Below are 13,753 nucleotides of genomic sequence, written 5' to 3' on the forward strand. Positions count from 1 at the left end.
GACTGTGTTTGACCCCAAGCCCAGCCATTTCACATGGCTTGACCTGACAAGATTATGATCCTCATTTTATAGGCAGGCTAACTTTGCATGGTTACAACTATGAGGTAGCAGTAGAGTTCTTTGGAAATTCTACTTGTACCCTACTTCCCCGTGCTCCTTCTACAACATCACATGGTTTCTTTAAATACACCTCATGCCTTACTTTGAAAACCCTCTGTTGCGAGTGTACTTATACATTAGATTATTAGAATTTCAATATGTTTTATGAAAATTGTAAGTAGCAAAATAAACAGCCAAGGCAGAAGAAAATGATGAATTATCCAGACAAGCTCTCCGATCTAAGGTAAAAACAATCTAAGTAAGGCTTTGAGGAGTAGAAATAACAAAAATAGTGTACTTTAGAATGCTTAAAAACAAAACAAAAAAACCTTCTGCTACAATTATCTTCTTTTAATTATTAATGTCATTATAATATATTATGCTGCTACATTAAATTCTTCCTAAAGAAAGAAGGATAATTTTTTTTAAAGCTGGGAATACAAAATAGAGGATTGCCGAGCAAAATTTCAGTGGAAAAAAAGTAAATGTTTTTATGGAATAAATAAAATGTGTGATCCTTTATCAAGATTTATATTCTTTTTAATAGCATAATCCACTGTTTAATAATAAAATGGGCTTTAGATCATCTAGTGCAACTCTCATTTCATGGGGGTAGAAATCTAAGCACTAAGATAATAGGGGACTTGACCTTCCAATTCATGTCCACTATAGTGCCAGGTGTATTAGAAAATATGTACAGGGCCACCTGGGTGGCTCAGTGGTTGAGCATGTGCCTTTGGCTCAGATTGTGATGCCAGGGTCCTGGGATCAAGTCCTACATCAGGCTCCCCGCAGGGAGCCTGCTTCTTCCTCTGCCTATGTCTCTGCCTCTCTCTGTGTCTCTCATGAATAAATAAGTAAAACCTTTAAAAAAAAGAAAACATTTACAAAGTGAAGTTGTTTAGGTCATTACTTTCTGACTCTGAAAAAAATACCATTTCCTACACAATTAAGAATTAGCATTGTGTAATATCCCCAAAATTCAGAGTCTCAACCAAGTTACCAGTTTTGGTTGGGACTTCCACTATCAACATAGCTTTATAAAGCTTGAGGAAGTCTCTCTCTCACTTTCTGTAACAGGACCTTTAAGGCTACTCTCTCAGTCTGCAGAATCTCTTTGAAGATTTCTACGTGGAATAAGAATCTGGCCAACAGCATTTTACAAAGATGTTATGACATCCCCAAAGGTAGGCATCTGGGTTTTTTTTTTTTTTTATAACATGAGTTAAGTATCAAAACCGTTGAAAGCAAAAACAGATTCCTAATAGGGTGTAAGAAGAAATAGTTGTTAGTAGGTCTTAGAGAACTGTGGTGGTCTGGGAAGTGCAGATAACCCCACGCCAAAGGCAGTGATTACCACAGCCAAGTATCAATTACTCTCTCATTTCTTATACTTAATTACAAATGAGTAAAAATACAGTGAAGAACCATTACAATTCTCTGCACATTTGTTAGAAACCTAAAAGGTTAAAATAATGAAACAGTAAAAAATCCCAAAGGGTCAGTTAAGAATAAATTTCAGCAGACCACCACCACCACAATTTCCAGATCTCAATGCTCACAATTTATCAGTGATTGTTTTTTTCTTAACTTACATGCACAGCAAGCAGACCCTCTTTATAAGTCCATGCATGCGCATAAAATGTTCAAGGCCAATGTTGAAGAATCCTATGTTTGTAAAGCTTACCAGAAATGACCCCTGCCGTCAACGTGGCAGCAACAGGTGACTGCCTCTTACTCACTCTGCCAAGAAATCTAAACAGTAAACCATCCCGGGCCATGGCAAATAGAATTCGGGGTAAAGGAAACATAGAGCCAAGAAGACTAGAACAGAAAAATTCATAATCCACATGTGAGTTATTGCAAGTATTACTCTAGACAGGTATATACAGGTAAAGGTGGGACACACTAAAATGCAGAACCTATCCCCCAAAACTTGAAAATATGAAAACATTCACAAAAAAAGTTATTTATATAAATAAACACAGAAAACTGCCTAACTTTGCATTGCTCTTCAGAATCCTTGTTAAAAAAAAACAGATCCCCCTTTTCTTAATAAAAGTCGACTCTCTCTCACCTGCCACCGCACCCGATGATAAAGTAGCAATTATTGGTGTCTTCGTTTTGGAATTGATTTGAGCTAGACATTTGAAAAGCAACCCATCCTCCGCCATAGCATAGATTACACGAGGCATTGGAAAAATGGATCCAAGAAGACTGAATAAAAAGCAAACACATGCAGTATGGCAAACACATTCATGCAAGATTACATCTCAGAACAGAAATTAAGTACTTGTATAAAACTCAGCATCACAGCTTTGATTACAAAGTCTTGTTATTTTCAACACATGTTATGATTGGGCATTTAAAAATATTTGCCAGTATTTACCATTGTGCTACTTATTCTGCTGCAGACATTTGCCCAGCACACTTTCCAGACTGAGAACAATATTGCAAGTAATTTGTGCATGCCCCCAATTATTACTGAATTAAGACTAGATAATTAAGATTTAGGAAAACCAAAACCGATTATACCATTAAGGCATCTTTAGTGGCAATAACTCAGAAATTAAAATTCCTAAACTGATATGAAATTAAAGAAGAGATTACATAATTTGATTTCATAGTATAGTCCCTTCCTTTATTCGATGGTTATGAACTTCTTATATTTACTTTACCATTATTTTTCCTCATTTAACCTGATGTTTCATCAAATTAGTAATAATAGCCAGCAGCATAAGATAAGAGAAAAAGGGCAAAAAACCACAAAAAAAAAAACAGAAAAAAAAACTCACTGTAAATTTAGTACATAGAAGTAGCCACGATTGTAAGTCAGGAGCAGCGAAGTTTAAGAAAACGCTCTATGCTTTAGATGCTTCGAATTTCTTGTGTGTTTACTGGCTGCACCATTCCATACATGACTTAGTTATAAAAAATAACCATTTAAGAGAAAATATGTAAAATATCTTATTTTAAAAATTCATTTTCTTTATCTTTTGATAAAGCTCGGCTGTACTTGGCCATGGATAAGTCTTTGTCCATCTATCTACTTAAGACCATGATGGTATGATGTCTTCATAGTTCAGATTTTTGAAAGTACTTGAAATTATTCAGAACAAACCTCAACACTAGCACTTGGCTGAGAAACCAAGGGGGGTAAATTTCTAACTGCTGCTTAATATTATCTTGAATGGAAAATAAACAAGATTTTCAGACAGACTAAAAGCTAGGCTGATGAATTCTATAAAAAAGATTTCTTTTTCCAATTTTGGACTTTCAAAAACTTATTTTCACTTTAAGAAAATAGTAATCAGGCAAATAGATGAATTTTCTCTTTGTAAGAATGTCCTACAGTATACCATGATATGAACTAGAATGAAATAGCTTATGATCATGTGTTAATTTGAAATGTGAGTAGCTCAGGGAACCTGAGAAATGAATTCTCAAGTACTAAAACAAGTAGCTGCTGCAAATCTGAGTACTTGAGATTCAACTCCTCTTTGCTGTCCACATATATTATATGAACTTCCACCATTGGTTTCAGACTAGTAATTTCTATTTCTAGACCAAATTCATTCTGCTGAGTGCTAAGAGAAAAAAGCTCAGTGTTTCACAATAAAAAGCACATTACACTGACAACGTCATAGCATACAGCTCCCAGTCATATAGATGCGATATTATTTTAAAAGACAGCAGAAAATGTGGGGTCTGCACATAAGGTCTTGCTTGTCTGTAGCACTATAATACCACAGGCAGCAGAGAAACACGCTAGTATAAGCATCCTACAGTTTTATACTGCATTCATATATGAATATGCATAACATACATATATGTGTATGTCTACAGGTATATCAAAGCCATTTACATTTCTCCTGAAGCTTGGGACCATCATTATCTTGAAAAACTGACTTTTAACTGATGGGTGAAAAAGGTTTTATCACTTAAGATTTTTATATGGCAATTCTGGTCAAACTATTCAGGGAAGACATAGTTGCATAATATATTCCTTATTATCAAGATTATTTTTTAAACTCATAAAAGCAATTCTTTGAACACTGACTACTTTGCAGTATTGCCAACAGCCCCTGAGTCAAAGGCAAGGTGATGTACCTCGTTGACAAAGCACAGAGGGAGCCAGCAGCAACAACGTATTTGGCAGGACCCCATCCAACATATTCAAATGCTACTGGAAGTGGGCTTTTCTCATCCAGGAGGTAATATGGCATCATAAGTGTTAAAGCTGCAGAGACCCCAAAGTAGGCCATAAAGCAAACAAGCAAAGAAGTCACGATTCCAATAGGAATAGCTTTCTGAGGATTCCGGACTTCTTCACCTAGGGAGATATAAACAAAAGATTTGCATGCTTAATGAAATATTAATAGATACATGGGTTCTTCTCATGCACAGTCATTTCACTCTGCTTTTGTTCCTTCTGTTTTCTTAGGTTGCTCCATGTATTCTACATGAAATGTTTCTTTTGTGTAATAGCATAGAGTACTATGTTATTACACAAAATTCCAATTCCCAGAGGCAAGAAGAGAAAGCAAGAAATTGTGCAGGTCAGTTTCCTGTTTCAAGAAAGAAAATGATATACTGGTGTTATTAAATATTTCGTGATAGAATGGCAGTCTTAATCTATTGGAAAATGATTCACCCACAGAAATTAAATGACTGTCATGGCATTCTGTGGGCCCTTAAATAGGAAGGCTTCCATAAATACGAACATAAACTTTTTCTAGCCAGTGCATCAATTTATATTAAACTCTGGTTTCAACACGAAAATAGTACTTTGAATCTTTCTAGTAAGATTTGGCATTTAAGTGCCCCAAAATGGCCAACGGCAAAGCCATACAGTAATACGAACCAGAAGAAGCACTTAGACTAATTCTGGCATGATTATTTTGTTGCATAAGATAAAGAAAAACGAATTACCACAATATGTTTTGTCCTACTAAAAAAGAGACAATTTAAGAGCATGATCATCATTTGGTACTCATTGAGATAGTACTAGAGGTTACTTTCAAATTGAAGGTTAAGGACAGTGATCATGACTAATATTTATAAAATATTTGACAGCTTGCAAAGAATTTTTTACGTGTATTGTACTCTTAAGTAACCATAACATGAGAGGCCTCCCAACTTTACCAACTAATGGAAACCAAGGCTCAGAGCATTTCACTAAATTTCTTCTTATCATATGCCGTACGTGTCACAGCTGAGTCTGGAACCAACCCTTATTACCCCAAATCCCACTCTTTCCTTAACCCTCTGCTGCCACCCATGGGTACTCCTGTAGAATAAGGAACACCTTTCCTTCTACATGGAATCAAGATTCTGCCCTTACCAGTTGTTGCAATGCAGTCAAATCCCACAAAGGCATAAAAGCAGGTAGCAGCCCCAGCCAAAGTTCCTGCAAAGCCATAAGGCATAAAGCCACCAGCCCCATAGATACTTGTTCCATTTTCAGAAGGCAGATCTCTAAGGAAGAGAACAAGCACAGTGGAAAGTCATTTTCATAGAAAACTGTTTCTTGGAAGGCTATTGTGTTCACCAGCTCTTTGAAGCCCACATATATAAAATTAAAAGTAAATCCTGATTTTTCTCACCCTGTCCTAGGGGTCTTAGTGGTGTTCCCAAAAATGGCACCCTCTTGGGTTGCCAACACTTAACTGGAGCCTGATCAATAGCATAAGCTCAAGGCCCAGATCCACTCTGGCTAAAACTCAGAGCCAGGCAACACTGTGATAGCAGAGATACCATATATGGGCCGTGCTCTGAAACAAAGACATAAAACTTCCTCTTCTCATGGACAGTTGGGAAGACTGCACATTTATAAATTTTACTAATAAGACATTTGAAAAGGTGAAATCAAATTCTCTTGGCTTGATTAATATTGAAGTTGAGTATTTTATACCATGTTAAAAATGGCATAAAACCAGAGGACTCTAATTTTTTGCCTCAAGAGAATGGCTTCAAACAACATATGTAAAGAAAAACATGTAGTTATACTTCACTTCATGTAAGAGATATTTCTGTAACCTTATTTTATTTACATATCAGAATATTAACATAAATGTTCAGATGAAACCTTTTGTAAGTAATTATTACTAATTTAAGTTTTGAGACTATCAGGTTTAGAGCAAAATACGTGAGCAATTCTGCTTATGTAACCAATGACACTTTTCAAAAATCAAGGCCTGAAAATTACTAAGAGGCTAAAAGACTGCAATAAAACCAAATGGTACTTTCAAAGGCGGAACTAAGGGATGCATGACTCAAAAGGATCTACTGTTTTGTAAAGGTGGAAAGAGGGGGAAGAGGCATCCTTCCAATAGTTAGGATCTCACTTAGCTCTTCTCCTATATCTCCTGCAGAGCTTGAAGCTGAGAACCGGCCACTGCATGGCTTCAAATAGCTGCTCAACAGTGAGTGCACCTACACATTTATGTTTGGGGGGCGAGACTGTAAGAAGAGTCTTGGAATAGACCAGACCCTCAGAAATGTCTCCAAAGCAAAAGAAAATTGAGAACCTCTGTTGTAGAGGAAAATGTAAGACAAAAGCAGGCAATTAAACCAAACCAAACCAAACCAAACCAAACCAAACCAAAACCAAAACCAAAACCATTCAGTTAGAGGGAAGAACCCAAATATTATACCTGGCACTCGCTGATATATTTTTGAGAAACTCTTCACTAATCTTCCAGTTTGCCACATTTCCTTTCACAAACCCAGCAACCATAACAAAGAGAAGGACCAGGATATTAATAGCTGTGAAGATTTTATTCACCCAAGCCGATTCTTTTACTCCAAAAGATAAAAGACCTATGGAAAAAGAAAGGGGCTTTTAATTTTTTTTTTTTTTACTTAAGTTTTAGCAAAAGCAGTAGCATTTTGAGGCATTTACAGTCTTTAGGATATTATTTTACCAGCATCCATGTATTTAACTTACATTTATCCCTTTCTCTTGCGAGTTTGACTCACCTAACCGTAACAAGATCTGAATACAACCAACTGGATTGCAGAAGGGAGATGGTGCTCATAGCCCAGAGATATTACACTCCAAGAAATCAATAAATCTAGTAACTTTGGCTCTTATTACCAATGGGTAGGTAGAGGTAAAGGACTAAATTTTAATGAAATACTGTTCTAAAAAAGCCACCTCAGAGTTAGTGGCTGCAAAATTCTGAAAATAAAAGCTCAATCGTATGTCGGCTTCATCATGTTTACAGAATACATAAGATAATTCAACGGCCTCACCAGAAAAAAATATGTTTTTAACTGATTCCCATTTTAATAGCTTTATTTTATATTCTGATTGCAAAAGTAATCAATTTCCTATTCAAGGAATTTGAAAACACAGAAAAAATACAAAAGGAATAAAGACCAAGTATAATTTCTTCTCAAGAATTTCGGGTGTAGGGGATCCCTGGGTGGCACAGCGGTTTGGCGCCTGCCTTTGGCCCAGGGCGCCATCCTGGAGACCTGGGATCGAGTCCCATGTCGGGCTCCCGGTGCATGGAGCCTGCTTCTCCCTCTACCTGTGTCTCTACCTCTCTCTCTCTCTCTCTCTCTCTCTGTGACTATCATAAATTAAAAAAAAAAAAAAAGAATTTTGGGTGTGCCCACACACACACACACACATTTTCTTTTTTTTTTTTTCACACACATTTTCATATTGACAAATAGATAACTTCATGTTTAACAACCTCTTCTACAATATGAAGACACTATAAGCCCTTATTTAGAGACTGTCTGGTAACTCTCAGTTTCTTACATCTATAAATAGTACTGACAGCATCATCCTTTTATAAATATCTTTGTACACTTTCTATTTATTGCTTTATAATAATGTTCTATAAGGTAATAGCGTATCAAGGATATGTCCTTTCATATAAGGCTTTTGGTTCACATTTTCAGAAATATTCTCCAGACATTTTGGCCCAACTGAAGCTGCCCATTTTTTTCTATTAGGTTATTCTATTTATATCAATTTATAAGATTTATTTATATAATAATGCTATAAACTGTGTCATATATTGCATATTTTTTTCCCAGTTAATCATTTACTTTTTCTCTTGGGGTTGATTCTATCTATCTATCTATCTATCTATCTATCCAACTATCATATATATATATACACACACACACACACATATTTATTTATATATATAGATAGATTTAGAACATAAATTTTTCCTCTTTAGTTTTCTACCTTTAGAAAGATTTTTCCCAATATTAACCACAAAACATTTACCTTTGTTTCTTTCTAGTACTTTCATGACTGTATTTATCATATATATGTGTGTGCATGTATTTTTTTTTAGAAGAGAGAGAGAACAAAGAGAAAGAGCATGTGCAAGTGGGGAGTAGGGGCAGAGAGGGAGAGGGAGAGAGATCTTAAGCAGGTTCCACATCCAGCATGGAGCTCAATGCAGGGATCAATCTCATGACCCTGAGATCATAACCTGAGCCAAAATCAAGACTCGGATGCTTGACTGAACCACCCAGGCACTCTCATCACATTTTTATCTTTAATACATTTTATATAGGATATGAATTATGGACCAAAGATACTTGTTACTACTGGGGAGAAGATAGTGATACTCAGGGATTATGTCCACATCTATTTGCTTCTTCCACAAATCTATACCATCCAGATCAAATAAGCAAAATTACTCAAGTAGAGATGAGGAAAGCTGAATTTCATTTCTCTATCGGTAAAATTCCCAGAATTTCACAATAATGGAAGTAAAAATAGGAGAAAAGATAGTGCATGAACAGTATACTTACTGGCTCCGTCACACTAGAAACCACTATACACCTACACACTTTGGAAATACACACTATACACTGTACCACTATCCACTTGGAAAATAACAAAGCCATTCACATGTTTTATGAGAATTTCCCAATACCCCACGTGCACTCTCTATTCTGGGATCCCTACTTTCTGCCAATAGATTATATGCCAATGAATATCTCCTCGAAATACTGCATGCACTTTCCTGGGTCTTTAACAAAGCAAAAGCTTTAGCTGACAAGACAGTTGGTATTACAATAGAAATTAAAATTTATAATCAGAGGTTCTGATCTTTGGAGATCCTAGGGACAAAGGTATCATGTGAGCTTAGCCTATATTTAAAGTAAAAGCACACTGGTCAATGACACAGGGCAATGATGCAGGCCAAGGCTTGAGTCCTGCCATGGACCTTCATAATTATGTGTCACGGCTACATGCTTCTCATCGCTTTGAGATTAAAGCTGAATATGTTAAGATCATTGAAACCATCCCTAAATAAAATATGATGTAAGTAACTTAGTGTTAGCTAAGCTGTTTAGAAACCAAAACAAATGAAATCTATCAACTGTTGAAAACAATTGTTGTAATCTTTCTTGATTTTACAGATAAAATGCCAAGCATGTTAGAGCTATAAATTTTGTTGATGTTCCTAACCCTAAATAAAATATTTAATGAATGATAACTCTTTTAAGGGTAAAGCTATTTTTAAAATCATATAATTGTATAAGTAAAAAGTTCATCGTAGAAAGATATTTCTGTCACATTTTTGTAGTAAGCAAGGGAGAAAGTAGCTGGAGAGAAGGTTAGATAGGAAAACAAGGGGCGGGCTGTCCAGGGGATATCAGGTAAGAAGTAAGAGTACAGATTTTATTCTGAGTGAAACTTTGATTGATTTAAGCAGGCGTGCCAGTGAGGATAGTAATCCAAATAGAAAATGTTTAAATAATTAAAACAAATATAAGGTGGCAGTAGGGATTAACTATGCCTACAAAATACAACTATCTGCCAACTTCTTACTATATAATGAGCAAGAAGTCTAAACAAGATAGACAGTCATATCCCCATTTTATGGATGAGGAAACTGAGTCACAGAAAGATTATACCACTTAATGTTCCAAAGATAGTGAGTGGCAAAGTAGTACTGAAAACCTGATTGTTCTAATTCTAATTCCTGCGCCTTTCTAAACCACTAGACTACATGGCTAGAAAAAATGGGAAAATACTAGCATCAAGTTTATCTACATAATGTCTACATTCAAAAATGATAGGTGGTTTGAATATGCCTCCTTTTCAGCTAAATACCTACATTACATAGACGAAGGCATGAATAGACAGAAATTCTTCCAGAAATGGTATGCTCGCAAATACCCTCAGTTGTAGCTAACGAGATAAAATAATGACAAAAATTATACATTCTTTCTTACTGAAACTTCAGTCATTCCTGCAAATCTCCAACTGGTATTATAATGATGTGCCTTATCTTACTCTTTAGTGCATTCCAACTACCATTTACTTAGAAGTGCTATTTCGACCATTCCACACAATATAGATTTATTTTAAAAATATGTCTATCATATAATATAAAATGTGATTCCAGCTGGTGGCGAGGCCCACGGACACCTAACAGTTCCCTAAACATATAAATATGCCACGTGTTTTGAGAACTCAGGCCCCAAATCCAGTAGTTACTTATTTTCCTGGGATAATTAATCTGGCTCATCTCAGGGAGGAATGTAATTGGTTTTCTTACCTGCTAGCAGTAATATAAGGCACACAGCAAAAAAGTCAGGATACTCTGCAAGGCCGGTATAATTCATTTTGAAGTATGTCCTGAAAAACTGACCAATCTGTTTGCTAAGAAGTTCATCAAAGGTGCCACTCCATGCTCTTGCAACACTTGATGTACCTTCCCAAAACACAGAACATTTAGAGAATGAACGGGTCACTGGGAGAAGATGAACAGAACATCCTTTGCTATCTATTCTGGGATGAACTTGGGTTAGTTTGGACAGAACTGAAAATTTTAATCACATATAAAATTGTCTTGATAATTTTACAATTATACATTAGTAACTGAATGTTCAAGTTCATAACTGAAATCAGCTAACTTTATTTGCATTTAAGAACTATGGGGTGTTTTTAAGAAGCAAGTTTCAAACCCACTAAAAAGTGTATTCAGAGAGGAAGCAGAATCACTGAATTTTGCAAGTAGGAAACATTTTAGAGGTGAGATAAATGGGACCTAGGGTGGTCACGTAATTCAGTCATGATCACGTAGTCACTAATGCACACCTACAAGGATCTCTGCTTCAGGAGTGCTAGTTCTACTATTCCATACAACTAGATTGATCTTTTTTGTTTTTGTTTTTGCAACATACCTATCACGTAAGATAAAATGAGATTCCAGCCAGTGATGAATGCCCACAACTCTCCAACAGTGACATAAGTGTACAAATACGCAGACCCAGTTTTGGGAACTCGAGCTCCAAATTCAGCATAGCAAAGGCCTGCCATCACGGAAGCAAGGGCAGCAATGAGGAAGGACACCACAATACTGGGGCCAGAATCTGCTTTGGCCACCTCTCCAGCAAGGACATAAACCCCAGCACCAAGAGTGCTTCCGACCCCCAGGGCAATGAGGTCCATGGTGGATAAGCAGCGGCATAATTTGGAATCTTCTAGACTGTCCATAGTGACGATTTTTCTCCGGATCAGACATCGGGCAAAAGATAGCGCAGCTCTGCAGGGAATCATTCTGAAGTGGATGGCCTGAGGAAGAGAAGGGAGAAGGTTAGAAGGAGATCAGGAATCATCATCCCCACGTATTGTTGGCCCAGCTTTTTTTTTTTTTAAATTTATTTTTTATTGGTGTTCAATTTACCAACATACAGAATAACCCCCAGTGCCCATCACCCATTCACTCCCACCCCCCGGCCCTCCACCCCTGCCCAGCTTCTTAATACAATTATGGCACCGTTTTGTTCTTGGTTTTGTTTTACTCGTTACTAGAAATGCAGCCTAGAGCAACCAGAAGGAGGACGGAAAAAGTCAAAGCTGTGAATTTCTTAGAGTTCACCCATACATGGCCTTTTAAAAGGAACTGCAACAAATGGCTTATTTGGGGAACAAAGGAATGGAAGCTTTGGGTGATTAAAAAGATTTGCCATTGTTATTGCTACAATTTTTAAAGATTTGTTGATAGAAATCCCTTCCAGGACATGGATCATTTGTCCTCCCTACAAACAAGGGGATGAATTGCCTCATCTTTCTTTTTGTCAATCATTCATTCGACTCCTATTTTTTATGCCTTATTACATGCCAGTGATTGTGCTAAGCAGTATGTCTAGAATGACGTGCTACATATTTATGGTCTCCAGCTTTATGAGGCTAGCAGTCTAGCTATTGTCTACAAGCAGGTTAAAAAACACCATCATTATGTATTTTACAGCTTTATCAAATAGGTCTTTTTTCATTTCAGTCTGTTTCATTTTAATATGAAGCCATTTGAATCTTTTAGAATAAAAAAAACTCCCCCAAAAAACATACTTGGATTTTTCTAAACAAAACTGCTATCCAACGATGCTTTGAGTAAGAATTTGTAGTAAAACACATATGCTTATTTACATTTACTTGAGATTTCTAAATAGATAAATAATCCCCAAGCCCATGCCAAATATGATGTGTTTTTTTTTTAAATAGAATGAATAAGGTAGACAGAAAAGACTTACTCCCCAAACCACACAGGCTCCAACAATTTAACACTGAAAAACATTATCAGGTTATAAAACAAAGTATGGATCCTAATAAGGAAAAAATATATATGTGTTACAATAAAAAGTCTGAAGTAAAAAATACCAAAATATTAACCGTGATATCTTTGGATGGGGGGCTAATTTTTACTTTCATGTATTTCATAGAATATATATTATATTATATTGCTAATATATATTTCTAAATGATCTCCAACAGACATGTATACCTTGTGTGCAAAAGACCTATAAAATTTTTTTAAGACCCTACAAGGGCCTTGAGACATATAGCTCAGCAGACGGAAATAACAGAAATAAGGAATATAATAGTATATGAAGCTTATCAGTAAATAAAATGAAATGTATTTATGAATAAACAAATACAAAATCTAAAACAATAAAATAAAATAAAATAAAATAAAATAAAATAAAATAAAATAAAATAAAATGAAATGAAATGAAATGTATTTAACTTTCAGAAGTACAGAAGTACTCCACTTCCGGAGCACAGTGATGTACAGAGACGGAACGCTGTCTCCTTTGGTCTCACTATACTCATTATCAACAACATAAACTTATGAGATCACAGCTTTGCATCTTCTCTGAAGAACTTAGAGCTTTTTATCCTATAAAATTTATCCTTGAACATTTCTCATCCTTCATACTATAAAAGACAACCATTATTAAAATTATTTTATTTAAAAATAATAAATAAGATGAATTTTCTATGTTAAATCTAAATGATTTGATGCTGATAAGAGACACAGACATTTCTGATGAATAACCCAATTTCCATTAAACCTCATAGATAAAGCAAACTCCCTGAACATTATTTACATATCAATATAAGTGCAAGTCCTTGACTTTGAAAGCAGCTAGCTCAAGGAACGCAGAGAAACATCCTACAGAAATATGAAAATGAGTGAAACATTCCTTGATAGTAAAAATAAAGTTTTACACATTGGTGTTGTCCATACTACCTAACAGAGTGCCAAGGCTCACACTTCACAAATGCTTGTTGAAAAATTTGCAAATACACGAGACATCTCCAATTTTGCCAATATTCTAGTTTCCAAAGTGAAAACCTAATACTTCTCTAAATCAA

At 35.7% G+C, this 13,753-nt stretch overlaps 1 protein-coding gene and 1 long non-coding RNA gene across 5 annotated transcripts in view; one reads left to right on the forward strand and one right to left on the reverse strand.

The window, feature by feature from the left end:
• Positions 1-13,753, reverse strand: part of SLC7A2 (solute carrier family 7 member 2) — a 68,143-nt gene that overhangs the window by 12,924 nt on the left and 41,466 nt on the right. For 3 of the 4 annotated variants that reach the window (XM_072776183.1, XM_072776184.1, XM_072776186.1), the window contains exons 2-7: positions 11,278-11,668; positions 10,650-10,805; positions 6,756-6,921; positions 5,444-5,577; positions 4,210-4,432; positions 2,177-2,316 (exon numbers count right to left, since the gene is read on the reverse strand). In XM_072776183.1, the coding sequence (XP_072632284.1) occupies positions 2,177-2,316; positions 4,210-4,432; positions 5,444-5,577; positions 6,756-6,921; positions 10,650-10,805; positions 11,278-11,653 (1,195 nt within the window). In that variant the 5' untranslated portion in view covers positions 11,654-11,668. Of the gene's footprint in view, positions 1-1,786; positions 1,924-2,176; positions 2,317-4,209; positions 4,433-5,443; positions 5,578-6,755; positions 6,922-10,649; positions 10,806-11,277; positions 11,669-13,753 lie in introns of all 4 variants that reach the window. The other variant, XM_072776185.1, reaches the window with a different exon arrangement.
• LOC140604729 (uncharacterized) lies at positions 129-7,342 on the forward strand. Its single transcript, XR_012007524.1, has 5 exons — positions 129-343; positions 1,180-1,286; positions 4,544-4,658; positions 6,474-6,524; positions 7,071-7,342. It is a non-coding gene; the product is annotated as an uncharacterized lncRNA (long non-coding RNA).

Source organism: Canis lupus, chromosome 15 (assembly GCF_048164855.1).
Source record: "Canis lupus baileyi chromosome 15, mCanLup2.hap1, whole genome shotgun sequence".
Taxonomy (NCBI): domain Eukaryota; kingdom Metazoa; phylum Chordata; class Mammalia; order Carnivora; family Canidae; genus Canis; species Canis lupus.